The sequence below is a fragment of the Exophiala bonariae genome, assembly GCF_035927105.1.
Source record: "Exophiala bonariae strain CCFEE 5792 chromosome Unknown scaffold_9, whole genome shotgun sequence".
Lineage (NCBI taxonomy): Eukaryota > Fungi > Ascomycota > Eurotiomycetes > Chaetothyriales > Herpotrichiellaceae > Exophiala > Exophiala bonariae.
The window spans coordinates 114,883-128,040 of NW_027042484.1; the positions used below are offsets into that span (position 1 = coordinate 114,883).

Genomic DNA, 13,158 nt, shown 5'->3' on the forward strand with positions numbered 1-13,158 from the left:
GCGACGGCTGCAGCAATACGATTAATGTGGAAGAGCTGATTCGTGCGTCTCAACCCCATCTCCCCGCTTTGCGATCAGCCGCCTGTATCTTGCATGATTGGACATACCTCCTCAATCTTGTTTGCGATAAACTTCAGATATGGTTGAAACTGCCTCATCACCGTCTTCACAATCTGTTGATGATAAAGACGGAGGCAGGACCTTTGTCGTAGTCGTGCCTTCTTTAAGAGAGTGGTTGTGTTTGGACTGAAGTTATATTACCCTTCCAAAACACTGCAATTGCCCAACTTGTTTGATTCAGCATAGCAGTTAGAGAGACAACCTCCCAATGGCCCTCACTCAGGACCTCAAGTCTCCTCATATCGATATGTCATCCACAAAGGAACTCGAGGCCACCATGAGCAAGACAGTTGGCGAGGTCTTGCCAGCTGATGCTCAAGACTCAAGACTACTCCGAAAGATTGATTGGCGAATTGTTCCCATCATGTTTGCCTGTTACTTTCTACAATTCCTCGACAAAGTCCTCATCAATTATGCCAATGTCATGGGTCTTGCCAAAGATCTAGGAATGAAGGGAAACGATTTCTCATGGATGGCGACCGCCTTCTTCATCGGGTTTGCTGTCGCAGAGTTCCCACAAAGCTATCTGTTGCAAAAGTACCCTCTGGGTAAAGTGCTTGGATTCAACGTCTTGTTTTGGGGGATCACGATCTGCTGCAGTGCAGGAGTGCAAAATTTCGAGGGGATGGTAGCCTTGCGGACGCTTCTTGGTTGCTTCGAGGCCTGCATATCGCCAGCACTCGTCCTGTCAACATCACAGTGGTACACCAAACGAGAAGCAGGACCTCGCTACGGTATCTGGTATTGTGGTCTGGGTACAGGGCAGATCATCGGAGGGCTAGTATCCTTTGCAGCTCAACACGGTGCCGTTGGTGCGTCATTTGGAGGATGGCGCATTATGATGGTTGCCGTCGGTATCTTCAACATATGTGTTGCGACCATCGTTTTACTTTTCCTCCCTGATACCGTCGATTCTGCAAAATTCCTCTCTTCAGATGAAAAGGCTTCTATCCACCGCAAATTAGCACTCGACCAGGCTGGAAATGGCACAAAAGTCTTTCGGAGATCGTCTTTGTGGGAAATCTTCTTTGATGCACAAATCTGGCTTTTGTTCCTCTTGACAGTCTTGATTGTCATCCCCAGTGGTGTCATCACTACATTCTCAGCCACGCTGATCAGGGGCTTCGGATACAAGCCTAAGCAAGCTGCACTCCTCAACATGCCTTCAGGCATAGTCAGTATTGCTAGCACACTGATCTGCACATTTGCCATCCTTCGAGGCTTCCCACGATGGCTCAGTATCGTGCTCTTGCTCATCCCCACTGTCATCGGCGCCGGTTTGATGTCATTCATCTCTCCAAAGAATCAACCTGGCAAGCTTGCAGGTATCTACCTTATCAATACAATCGTCGCCCCTCTGGCCATAATCTACACCTGGGTTGGCGCCAATACAATGGGGTACACGAAGCGGGTTGCTTCAAATGCAATTATTGCCATTGGTTTCAGCATTGCCAATATTGTGAGTTCTATCTATCTCCCTCTCTCTTCCAACCTGAGGTGGTGTGGACTACATAGGTTTCTCCCAGTGTCCATGACGCCGAACTAACATAATCGTTCTAGATTGGTCCTCAAACATTCCAAGCCAAAGATGCACCAGACTACATTCCGGCCAAAATCACCATTTTTGCAGTCGCAGGAGGTGCCATGATGGTATCGGTCCTTTTGAGAATTTTATACGGCATCAGGAATCGTACGAATGTAAAGAACCGAAGGGCGCAGTTGGAAGGCTTGTCCTTGGGCGAGGTTCTTACAGTTCCAGACCAAGATGAGACTGACCGCAAGAATCCGGCGTTCGTTTATGTCTACTGAGTCTTGAATGTATGAATAAGTTGAATATCTAGCGTTATTTCAGAGAATCATTACATTATGAAAGATCTCCAACGTGAAATAGCATCGAGTTGAGACTATCTCCTTGCAAGCCTTATACAATCACGGTACTTCTTTTTTTTGCGCCTATCTGTAAAGGGGGGGCTCAGCTAGATTGGACCCCAGACATCCTGGACAATGTGATCTAGGGTAAAGTGAACTTCTAGACCATAAGTGCGACAATAGCAGACAGCGACTTCAAGGGGGATGGATGATATGACAACCACCAGGTTCCCTAACCAATTCACAATAACAGTATGCTGGCACGTGCTGCACCACCAGCTTGGACCATAAGCATAAAACTGATCAAAGACATTCGCGGAATCCCTTGATCAAGGTCCAGCCAGGCCTAGACGTGGATCGAACCCATCTCTAAGCCTTGTCAGCCACATTGGAAGGTCCACCAAGAGCCAGCAGGTTACGAACATCCCATCGAGAGACCAAAGATCGATCCCACATTCAGGATAGACAATCTCTGAACAAACGTGACGACCTCAAGTATCCTGACTGTAAGACTTGCGACTAGTTTATCTATGCGCCGGAGAGACAAAGTTATGCGACGGCAGCAGCGCCACTAGGCGTGTGGAGCTTCCCCCACAACCTTTGCCACGCTCCCGTCGCGTTCCACTGGCACCCCACTAACTACGCCTGCATATGCATTTCTCGGATATCAAGTCAAGTGCTGATAGCTGAACGGTGACCGCCGAGGAGGATCGTGGGCCGATATTGTTGAAAGCAGGGCGGTCCGTACTTTCTCTGCATCAAGTGCGGATCGTCGGATTGTCGGGAGTGGGGTGCAGGCGGTAGATATCCCAAGGCCCAGATGGCGTGCTCGTACTGGCATTATTGAATAGATTCCGCCGGTGGTGAGCCACTTAGAGGGCTTTACACTTGTTGGAAGACTTTAGGGCAGTTTAATATTGCTATGCTCTAGGTCTCTTGCCAGATCGGCTATCCCGGCCTTCAACTGCGAGGACTTTGAAGACTTAAATTTGTGGGTTTAGTTCACGGTGTCTGGTGCACATTGTCATAATACCTTCCAACCCCAGACTTGACCCTACCTCTTGTTGAGGAGCATACCTGCCTATTCTGACTGTATCTTGATCACCGCGCACTGGATAGCAGACCAAAAAGAAGTCACAGTTGTCGAACCGCTCTTGGAAGCCACGGACGAAGAAAAGATGCCTCACGCAGAGCTTGCCCCTATAAAACCACCATCACTTGTGGTTGTCACAGGCGCCAACGGCTTCATCGCGTCCCATGTGATCCAGCGACTTCTCCTTCTCGAATTTCGCGTAGTCGGCACCGTTCGCTCGCAGAGCAAAGCAGATGCAGTGAGGAACACACACGCCCAATTGACTCCAGCGTGCGTGGATCTCTTGACCACCGCGATCATCGAAGACATCACGGACCCCGAAGCATACCACTCACTTTTCGACTCATACCAGCCTGTTGCGGTGTTCCACCTGGCGAGCCCTTTTGGATACTCGGTTGACAACTATGAGCGAGACATGATGCAGCCCGCAGTTAGAGGAACTGAGGCCGTGTTTAAAGCCGCAGCGAGGAGCCGCTCAGTGCAGAGAATTATCCATACAAACAGCTTTGCATGCATCTACGATGCCAGCCTCGGACCGCGGCCAGGATACACGTACACCTCGAAGGATTGGTGTCCGCTGACATACAACGATGGTGTAACGGCACCAAATCCGGCGGTGGCATATCGTGCAAGCAAGGCTGTCGCAGAGAAGACGGCGTGGGAGTTCATGGAAGCTTCTGACTTCCCAGGCGGCTTTGATCTTGTCAGTCTGTGTCCAGCCATGGTCTTTGGACCGTTCCTCGATACTCCCTTCTCGCTACCTCAATCTCCCAAGGGCCTCAATACCAGTAACCAGCTGGTCTGGGATGTGGTTTCTGCAGGCGAGGACGCTGCTATGCCGCCCACGAAGGGACCGGTGTGGGTCGATGTTCGCGATGTGGCTGAAGCACACGTTAAGGCTCTCTCCGATCCATCACTCGGTGGAAAGCGTATGTTGCTTGCACAAGGAATCTACTGTAGTCAGGAAATTGCCGATGTCTCAAGCGAGGTGGCGAGGAAACACAGTCATCGAATCGCCCTCGGAAGTCCTGGAAAACGCGAAGCACATACTCATTTTGGTGTTGACTCAAGTGTGGAGGCGTCTGATCTGGGCATCAAATGGAGAGGTCTTGCTGAAACGCTGAGTGATTTATTACCGCAACTGTACCGGATTGAGCAGACAGATTAGCTGAGTTAATGCTTCGTACGAAAGTTATGAACATAGCCAATATCGTGAGTGAAAAGCCGTCAAGGAAAGCAAGTTGTACTGTAACGGTTTGACTCCCTCGAGACCCTGTCAATCTACCTGTAATGTAACTGTCATGATTCATGATCAGAGAGTGTGGAAATGGAAGACGCGTTCTATCCAACTAGATTTGTTGATACAGCCAAATCGGGTAGGCCATTCTTGGCGCTTTTGTTACTTTTGCGACGTCATTCCAAGTTCGCCAAACAGCAGTCGCTCAACTCACACCGTCGCTGTTGAAGCACCGTCTACGCCTATTGCAGCGCATTCACGTATCATGGCAGATGATGAAAGGCTCGAGGAAGGGATCCAGACAGGATTTCCTCAATCGCCATCAGGTTTCGACGCCGATGAACGCATCTCATTCTCCAGGTTAGACAACAAGTATCTTCTAGAAACGGAAGAAGGCAACGAATTCGAATGGGACACGGCACTGAAACGATGGATTCCAGTGGTAGGCCAATCGCATGCATGACCTCGCAACTCTTGACACCCGGTGTCCCGTGATCAGGACAGATTCTAACACACTGGACGTTGTCCTCTGCTGTAGCTGGACCAAGCTCTCCTGGACCAACAAGGCGAAATATACAGGGTGGCAGGTGTAGATGAGAACGAGACTACAAATCCCAGACAGAAGAGGAAGAATGCCAATGGTGATGAGGTTAGTTCAGGTCATTCCACCTCGATTTGAGAAGTTGCTGATACGATTGTAGGCCGGTCATAAACAGAAGAAGACCCGAGTCAATACCGCAGTCTATGTCACCTCTATCCCACTTGATGCGGACCAAGAAGAGATCAACCACGTATTCTCCAAATGCGGCGTCATTGCAGAAGAGATAGACTCGGGTAACCCACGCATCAAAATGTACGAAGATGACCAAGGACAATTCAAGGGAGATGTATTGGTGGTTTATTTCAGGCCTGAGTCTGTCAAACTCGCGGTTCAGATGCTTGACGACACCGATTTTCGCCTAGGTACCGAGGGCCCTTCAGGTAAAATGAGGGTACAAGCAGCAGATTTCTCCTACAAGAGTCAACAGGAAGCTCCGGTCAAGAGCAGCAAGAAAGATCAAAAGAAGATCATTAAACGGACACAAAAGATGATGGGGTAAGTGTCAGCACGCAGTCTCATTGATGTCAAACTCATACAGATCCAGGAAACTCACCGACTGGGATGATGACGATCCACAAACGCTTCAAGATACCAGTTCCAAATGGGATAAAGTTGTCATCATGAAGCACATGTTTACTCTTGAAGAACTACAGGTAAGCTGGGCAACCTCTACGAAGCTGCGACATTCTAACGATGAGCAGGAGGATCCTGCCTCCATGTTGGAGATCAAAGAGGACATTCGTGAAGAATGTGCCAAGCTCGGAGTTGTCACCAACGTCGTGCTCTTCGATAAAGAAGAGGCCGGGGTGGCGAGTGTCAAGTTCGCCAGTGCGGAAGCCGCCAGTGCATGTGTGAGGGTAAGTTGATATTGGTACTTGGTACACAGCAAGACTAATACAGGGTAGCTCATGCATGGGCGATGGTTTGATGATCGACAACTTGAGGCCACCATCGCAACAGGGAATGAAAAGTTCAAGAAGTCCAGTGACAAGACAATCAATCTAGATGATGACGAGGAAGAAGGCGAAGGTGGAAGACTAGACAGATTCGGGACCTGGCTGGAGGAAGAGGCATGATACCCTTGTGATGAAAAGTCTTTCGGTTGCATGTGTTTTAATGGGATTCTCCCTTGAAATGCAAGGTCTCTTTGCCCAAGTAACACCAGTGTGATAGGGCTGATAAAACGCTCGGTACACAGTCCGCTGCAGTCTGAGGAGTATAATTTTTCATTCCGAGTCTCTTTCTTTCATTTCTCCGGACACCGGATCACGATTTAGTGTACGCTTGTAAGACTAGAGTCAAAACTAGTACTAGTTAGGCCATGCAGGGGCGGACCAATCGATAAGAGCCCCGCGTTTCTTATCGGAACCCCTGCCCACACTTTTTTTCACTCACCCACCGCCAGCGAGGATTTTCCCGCCTGAGGCTGGCCTGCGCTTGAGCTTCCGGTCCTGCTTGGAGTCACCGCCATTGACTCACTTCAGATTTTGACACTTTACTTCGAAAAACTTGTCTCTGATTTAATATAGCTGTTCACGACCTTACGAGAGCATTCCCGAGCTCCGTTCAGTCCTGCTCCCGTCTCTTACTCCACTGGAACATCTCTCTTATCACAGTAATCCTCAGTCACACGACATTCCAATATGGCAGAGAACAAGCGTGTCTGCTTAGCCTACTGTATGTGCACCCTGCACCCTCTTCCAAACACCTCGCCGTTATGGGGTAGATGGCTCTCGCAGGGTGGTTCATACGCTCTCCGAGACCCTCATCTTTCATGACAGGCTCTCATTCATGAACTTGATCCCACGCTCAGCCTGAAAAGAAAGGAAACAAAACTGACAATCTGAATACGTCTAGCCGGCGGTCTGGACACATCTGTCATCCTTGCCTGGTTGATCGAGGAAGGCTATGAGGTGATCTGCTTCATGGCCAACATTGGCCAAGAGGAGGACTTCGAAGCTGCCAAAGCCAAGGCCCTGAAGATTGGAGCAAAGAAGTGCTACGTTGTAAGTGTTTCTCTCTCTCTATCTCGACAAACAAACCATCGTGATTTCAACTCTAATAACCGACATCCAGGAAAATGTCATCGACGAGTTCGTCAAAGAGCTGTGCTTCCCAGCCATCCAATCCAACGCCTGCTACGAGAATGTCTACCTGCTCGGAACCTCGCTCGCCCGACCAGTCATTGCACGAGCCCAAGTCGCAGTGGCACAAGCCGAGGGCTGTCAGTTCATCTCGCACGGCTGCACCGGCAAAGGCAACGACCAGGTCCGCTTCGAGCTGGCCTTCTACGCCCTGCAACCCACCATCCAAGTCATTGCCCCTTGGCGCATCCCCGAGTTCTACAACACCTTCAAAGGCCGGAGCGACCTCCTCGACTACGCCGCCCAGAAGGGCATCCCCGTCACATCCACCAAGTCGAAGCCATGGTCGATGGACGAGAACCTCGCCCACTGCAGCTACGAAGCTGGCATCCTCGAAGACCCGGACACCTCACCACCAAGCGACATGTGGAAGCTGACGGCCGACCCGATCCTGTCCGCACCCAACGAACCCGAAGACATCGTCATCGAGTTCGAACAAGGCATCCCCGTCAAACTCACCTCCCCCTCGACGGGCACCTCGACCGACCCCACCGAACTCTTCCTCGCGGCCAACACCCTGGCCCGGAAACACGGCATCGGCCGCATCGACATCGTGGAGAACCGCTTCATCGGCATCAAATCACGCGGCTGCTACGAGACGCCGGGCCTGACGATCCTCCGCAACGCACACATCGACATTGAAGGCCTGACGCTCGACCGCGAGGTGCGCGCCCTGCGCGACCAGTTCGTCACCATCTCGTACTCGCGCGTGCTGTACAACGGCCTGTACTTCTCCCCCGAGCGCGAGTTCCTCGAGAGCAGCATCATCGCGTCCCAGAAGTCCGTCAACGGCCAGGTCCGCCTGCGTCTGTACAAAGGAAACACCATTGTGCTGGGCCGCAGCAGCAAGACCGAGAAGCTGTATGACGAGCAGGAGAGCTCCATGGACGAGATCGGTTCCTTCGAGCCAAACGAGACCGGCGGCTTCATCAAGGTTCAGGCTATCCGGCTCAAGAAATATGGGCAGATGAAGGCTGAGAAGGGCGAGAGGCTGTGATGCCTTTCTTTCTTCTCTTTTCTGTTCCTCTCTTCTTTTGCTCGCTTGTGACTGTGTGAGTGAGCAGGTGATTTGGTGGTCAGCTGCGATGCGAAGATGGGTTCAACGGCTGGAGTCGATAGAATCCGTATGGTTAGTTTACGTGGAGAAAAAAATAATGAGCATGATTGTCCCTTTCACATTGTTTCAGCTCTGTTGCCGGAGAATTCGTGGAGCGTAAGGTTGCTAGTTATTTATATATCATCAATGGGGCCACTGTATGTTGTAGTCGTTTACTTGTTCGTCGTAGGATACCGCTCCCCCAGGTGCTGAGACAATGGAGCCCCTGGCTCTGTTCACATCTTCCGAACCCCTTGACGAGTGCTTTGGATTACGGTGCAGACAGCTTTCAAGAGCGAGGTTACGAAATTCGATGCATTAAAAGAGGACGTTAAATGCACACATGATCGGTTCAAGGCTATTTCTTTTGCATTGAGAGGGCGGGCGCTTCAGACCCAGAATTCTGGATTGCTCTCCATCCGGAGTGATGGACTTTCGCCCTCGTATTCCATTAAACATCTACCCAAAAGGTTGTCGATGGCGTCCGCAACCTTCTCGATCTCAACCTCCGTCGCCCAAGGTATTTGGCCACCCCCATCGCAAAAATATCTGGCGCCCAATTGTCATGACGCATTTTTCTAGAGGAAGGGCGTTCTTGAGCATGACGGCACCCTCATACCACTGGAGGCTGTCCACCAATTCACTGTCCCACGCATCGATATCCCCAAAGGGACGCGCACTCCACTTGCACGGATAGTCCCCAACTTTGATATCGTCAAGAGGAGGCTCGCCTTGACCATGATCATTAGAGACGCCAAATCGTATTTGGTTGCCATCAGGTTGCGGAGTTTCAGATTAACGAGCTTGGGCCAAGGACTAGACTCTCGAAGACGAAGGAGATCTGGAGATTGGGATGGTGAATCAAACGTTCCCGGCGCGCCTAGGACATCATCATCAGTCATGTTGAACCCTTCAACTTCCCGGGAAGGTAGCCATATACTGTCATTTCGAATGTCGTTGGGATTTGAGGTTGGATGTTTCATCTCGATGGCATGTGAAATTGTCAGATGGGATCTGCCGGGTAGAGTTGGGATAATCAAGCAGTAGCTTGAACAACTCATAAGCCATGAGATTCTGCGTCGTGCGAGGTCCGGCAAGACAGAGATATTCGAGATGCTTCATTGCCTGACTGGCTTCTGCAAATAAACTTTGTGCCCTTAAAAGAGACTGTCGGTAGAGGTCCTCATCGAGACAGACGAAGATATCGCTGAAAACAGACATGCCAACTAATCACGACGGTCCAGTACCAGCACCGCAAGTCTTGTCTCTTTGTGCTTTGTTTTGATCGCATTGGGGGGCGATAAGAGTATGGCGCTTTGAGCAGCTGATAATGGGAAATTTTGTAATTTGTGACATTAATAATTTGCTCTAACTTTGTCATGGGACGTACTTCAGTAGGTATGAGCAAAGTTTGTTTCTAGGTTGAGTCTGCTTCGACAGGAATCGTTAACATCGTGATCATGAGAGGCCCACTGCCTAGTCAGTCTGTTGCAAGACCTCATCCTCGCTAGAATTGGTCAGACTCAAATACGCTGTCCATGCAATACCGATAGTGCTGACGAAAGGGATTTGAAACTGTAAAGGTATTATGCGGAAGTTAAGGATCTGAACCGCTGGCCAGAGGATGTAGTTGGCTCTTAAAGTAGGAAGATAGACATCTTGAAATTTTCGAGTAATTTCCCTTTTGCCGCCTCCTTCCGCAACTGTCATGAAGGTAAAGAAAACACTGAGACCAATGGGTGCGAAAATCAACTGGTCCATCGCAACTCGTTTCAGAGCGGGAACAGTAGCACTCTTGGAGGTGAGAGGAAACCATTTTGTAAGGCGGCCATACCAAACAAACTGGACGGGCGCCATTAAGAAACCATAAGACATGAATCGAGTGAGACGCTCAAAATCGAACGGTTGAGGGCCTGAATAACGGGGAGACAAGACCGGTGAAAGGCGCGCAGGTTTCTCGTTCAAATCTTCGAGTTCGACTCCAGAAGAGATGAAGGCTCTGGCGTCTGCAGTGGTCGGTAGGAGGGCTTGTCGGGCACGAAAGGCGGTAATGGATTGTGCCACTGTATCTGCAATCCCACCGAGGACCTAGTAATTGTCAGTAGGGCAGTAGGAGATCAATACCCGAGAGTTTGACGTACGGCATTGGTGATCATGGTGGTCAGGACGGGTTTTTGGGCATAGTAGGAATTGAACTTGGCTATGAGTCTTGCAGCCATGATTAGTTCGATAAGAAATATGATGGAGTGTAATAATGGCTAGATTATCTCGGTCAGTCGTGGATCAGAGATGGATGGATTGAGTGACGACCTACAATGCGGCCGTAGATGTAGCGACTGTTCAGCCAGGCGAGAGACTTGAGCCTGGATAGTTCAATCATTTTGAAGGGATGAAGGAGGATCGAGATTTAGAATAGGGAGGGAATGAACGAGATGAGGTCAAGGATTGATGTGGTGGATGGAGACTGTGACGACACAGATCAGAGCGGTTTGAATTGAAGATTGGTGCGGGCGCAGGCAACACAGACCAGCTGGCGCAGGAAGGCGGAGGAACGATCGGTCAAAATCAGATAGTGGCGTTGATTTGTGGGGAGGTTGAGTTACCCGTATGTCGGTCCGATATCCAAAATGAAGACGATGTTTGATCTTGAGAAGGAGGAGGAGGAGCTGGTGGTGGTGGTTGGTAGTTCGATGAGTGTCAGACTCAGATGCAGTGGACTTGGAGAAGCAGAAGCAGACGCAGAAGCAGAAGGCTGCGGCTTCCTTTCACTCCTGGTCCTCTGAATGGCAGATAGGCGTCCCATGACTTATTATGACTGCCCCCCCGTTGTTTCCGACCACTCAGCAGTCATCAGGCTAAACACAGCGATGGAATACGGAACTCAAAGGGCTTGAGGCATACGCGATATTGAGCTTGAGCACGACATATTTTATGTGATATATAATTAATCAGATGTTTGGAGTTCACGAGTGCTTGCTCAAACGATGCTACTGAGGTGAATATCAGCGTTGGCACTTCCGTCAAGCAAGCAGGCTTTTCACATGCCATCATACCACACTTGCATGGATAGAAACTCCAAATGATGAGAAATGATGAGCGGTTGCTGAGTCGACAAACAGAAAAGGGTGTCTTCCGCTACCTCTCTAGGTGCTTACCTTTTTGTTTATCTGAATATCATATAGTGGAAGCTGGTGGGAACAGTGGAATGGGCGTCGTTGGGATGCAATGTAGATGGGAAGGAACAACCGCAGAATCGGACCAGGCAGGCGATCGTTCTTGCCAATAAAATCACGCCCGCTCCGAGGGGTTTATCCGTAGCCATCAGTTCCCGAAGAAGGAACAGCCCGCCAATGATGCAACCAGCGACAAGCCCACCACTCCCTAACTGCAGTGTCTTCTCCCCCACCAACTTTTCGCTGGTCCAATGCTGGTGCTTGAACATCCCGATTCAACCCCTCCAAACAAGAACGAGAATCTGAGCTGCTTTCCATTATTATTCAGTTGCTTCTGCTCATTTCGCCAGACTCTCAAGTTTCTAGAGGTCCCTTGTTTCACTCTTCATTACTTTCTCTGACTCAAACCAACATGTCTCTCTCCAATAAACTCTCCATCGCCGATGTTGATCTCAAAGACAAGCGTGTCTTCATCAGAGTACGAGCACATGCGATAACTTCCATTCTCTTGTCTCCCTGCTAACCTTTTCTGCAGGTCGACTTCAATGTCCCGCTCGATGGTGACAAAAAAGTCACAAACACTCAGAGAATAGCCGGTGCAATTCCTACCATCAAGTATGCCATCGACCATGGCGCCAAAGCCGTCATCCTTGCCTCTCATCTCGGCCGTCCGGACGGAAAGGCCAATCCCAAATATAGCTTGAAGCCTGTCGTTCCCGAACTCGAGAAGCTTCTCGGCAAGTCGGTCACTTTCACCAATGACTGTGTAGGCCCCGAAGTGGAAGAAACTGTCAACAAGGCCTCTGGTGGCCAAGTCATCCTGCTCGAGAATCTGCGTTTCCACGCTGAAGAGGAGGGCAGCAGTAAGGACGCTGATGGTAACAAGGTCAAGTCAAGCAAGGAGGATGTTGCCAAGTTCCGTGCTGGCCTCACTGCTCTGGCTGATGTCTATGTCAATGACGCTTTCGGCACTGCCCACCGTGCACACAGCTCCATGGTCGGTGTTGACCTACCTCAGAAAGCCGCCGGCTTCCTCGTCAAGAAGGAGCTCGACTACTTCGCCCAAGCCCTCGAGAACCCCAAGAGACCATTCCTGGCAATTCTTGGAGGTGCAAAGGTCACAGACAAGATTCAACTTATTGACAATCTGCTGGGCAAAGTCAACATCCTCATCATCACTGGTGCTATGGCCTTCACATTTAAGAAAACGCTCGAGGGCGTAAAGATTGGTAACAGCTTGTTCGACCAGGCCGGTAGCGAAAAGGTCGCTGGTATCGTAGAAAAGGCCAAGAAGAACGATGTCAAGATCGTCCTGCCCGTGGACTACATCACCGCCGATAAATTCGGGGCCGACGCTCAAACCGGCTATGCCACAGATTCCGACGGCATCCCTGATGGCTGGCTCGGTCTCGATGTTGGCGAGAAGAGTGTCGAGTTGTACAAAGAAGCCATTGGCGAAGCCCAAACCATCCTCTGGAACGGCCCACCCGGTGTTTTCGAAATTGAGAAGTTTGCCAACGGCACCAAGAAGACTTTGGATGCGGCTGTGGCTGCCGCAACAAGCGGTAAGGTGGTCATCATTGGAGGTGGTGACACTGCCACTGTGGCTGCCAAGTACGGTGTTGAGGACAAGCTGAGCCATGTCTCCACTGGCGGTGGTGCGAGTTTGGAATTGCTTGAAGGCAAGGACCTACCTGGTGTCTCTGCACTGTCAAGTAAGTAGGCTGGATTGTTGCTTAATAAGAAGAAGCTCATCATATAAATCAAGTGAGTGTCGATGCGAAATCGAACCTATGACGAAAATGAAAATCAACGAGCCTTCTGG

The 13,158-nt window shown here is 50.2% G+C and overlaps 6 protein-coding genes across 6 annotated transcripts; 5 read left to right on the forward strand and 1 right to left on the reverse strand.

The window, feature by feature from the left end:
* Positions 1 to 328: 328 nt before the first annotated feature.
* On the forward strand, positions 329 to 1,929 carry LTR84_012871 (uncharacterized protein; the record flags this gene model as incomplete). Its single annotated transcript, XM_064856378.1, has 2 exons — positions 329 to 1,579; positions 1,681 to 1,929. 2 exons carry the CDS (start codon positions 329 to 331, stop codon positions 1,927 to 1,929), a joined length of 1,500 nt encoding a protein of 499 aa, XP_064707554.1.
* Positions 1,930 to 2,809: 880 nt separating this feature from the next.
* LTR84_012872 (uncharacterized protein) lies at positions 2,810 to 4,250 on the forward strand (the record flags this gene model as incomplete). The annotated part of the gene is made up of 2 exons (XM_064856379.1): positions 2,810 to 2,814; positions 3,059 to 4,250. 2 exons carry the CDS (start codon positions 2,810 to 2,812, stop codon positions 4,248 to 4,250), a joined length of 1,197 nt encoding a protein of 398 aa, XP_064707555.1.
* Positions 4,251 to 4,584: 334 nt separating this feature from the next.
* LTR84_012873 (uncharacterized protein) lies at positions 4,585 to 5,996 on the forward strand (the record flags this gene model as incomplete). Its single annotated transcript, XM_064856380.1, has 6 exons — positions 4,585 to 4,761; positions 4,858 to 4,968; positions 5,021 to 5,415; positions 5,465 to 5,573; positions 5,622 to 5,777; positions 5,826 to 5,996. The coding sequence occupies 6 exons, from the start codon at positions 4,585 to 4,587 to the stop codon at positions 5,994 to 5,996; spliced, it is 1,119 nt and encodes a 372-aa protein (XP_064707556.1).
* Positions 5,997 to 6,563: 567 nt separating this feature from the next.
* ARG1 (argininosuccinate synthetase) lies at positions 6,564 to 8,061 on the forward strand (the record flags this gene model as incomplete). Its single annotated transcript, XM_064856381.1, has 3 exons — positions 6,564 to 6,597; positions 6,778 to 6,926; positions 6,997 to 8,061. 3 exons carry the CDS (start codon positions 6,564 to 6,566, stop codon positions 8,059 to 8,061), a joined length of 1,248 nt encoding a protein of 415 aa, XP_064707557.1.
* A 1,575-nt stretch (positions 8,062 to 9,636) lies between these two features.
* LTR84_012875 (uncharacterized protein) lies at positions 9,637 to 10,540 on the reverse strand (the record flags this gene model as incomplete). Its single annotated transcript, XM_064856382.1, has 3 exons — positions 9,637 to 10,248; positions 10,302 to 10,418; positions 10,475 to 10,540. The coding sequence occupies 3 exons, from the start codon at positions 10,538 to 10,540 to the stop codon at positions 9,637 to 9,639; spliced, it is 795 nt and encodes a 264-aa protein (XP_064707558.1).
* A 1,205-nt stretch (positions 10,541 to 11,745) lies between these two features.
* Positions 11,746 to 13,056, forward strand: LTR84_012876 (uncharacterized protein; the record flags this gene model as incomplete). The annotated part of the gene is made up of 2 exons (XM_064856383.1): positions 11,746 to 11,811; positions 11,869 to 13,056. The coding sequence occupies 2 exons, from the start codon at positions 11,746 to 11,748 to the stop codon at positions 13,054 to 13,056; spliced, it is 1,254 nt and encodes a 417-aa protein (XP_064707559.1).
* Positions 13,057 to 13,158: the final 102 nt, after the last annotated feature.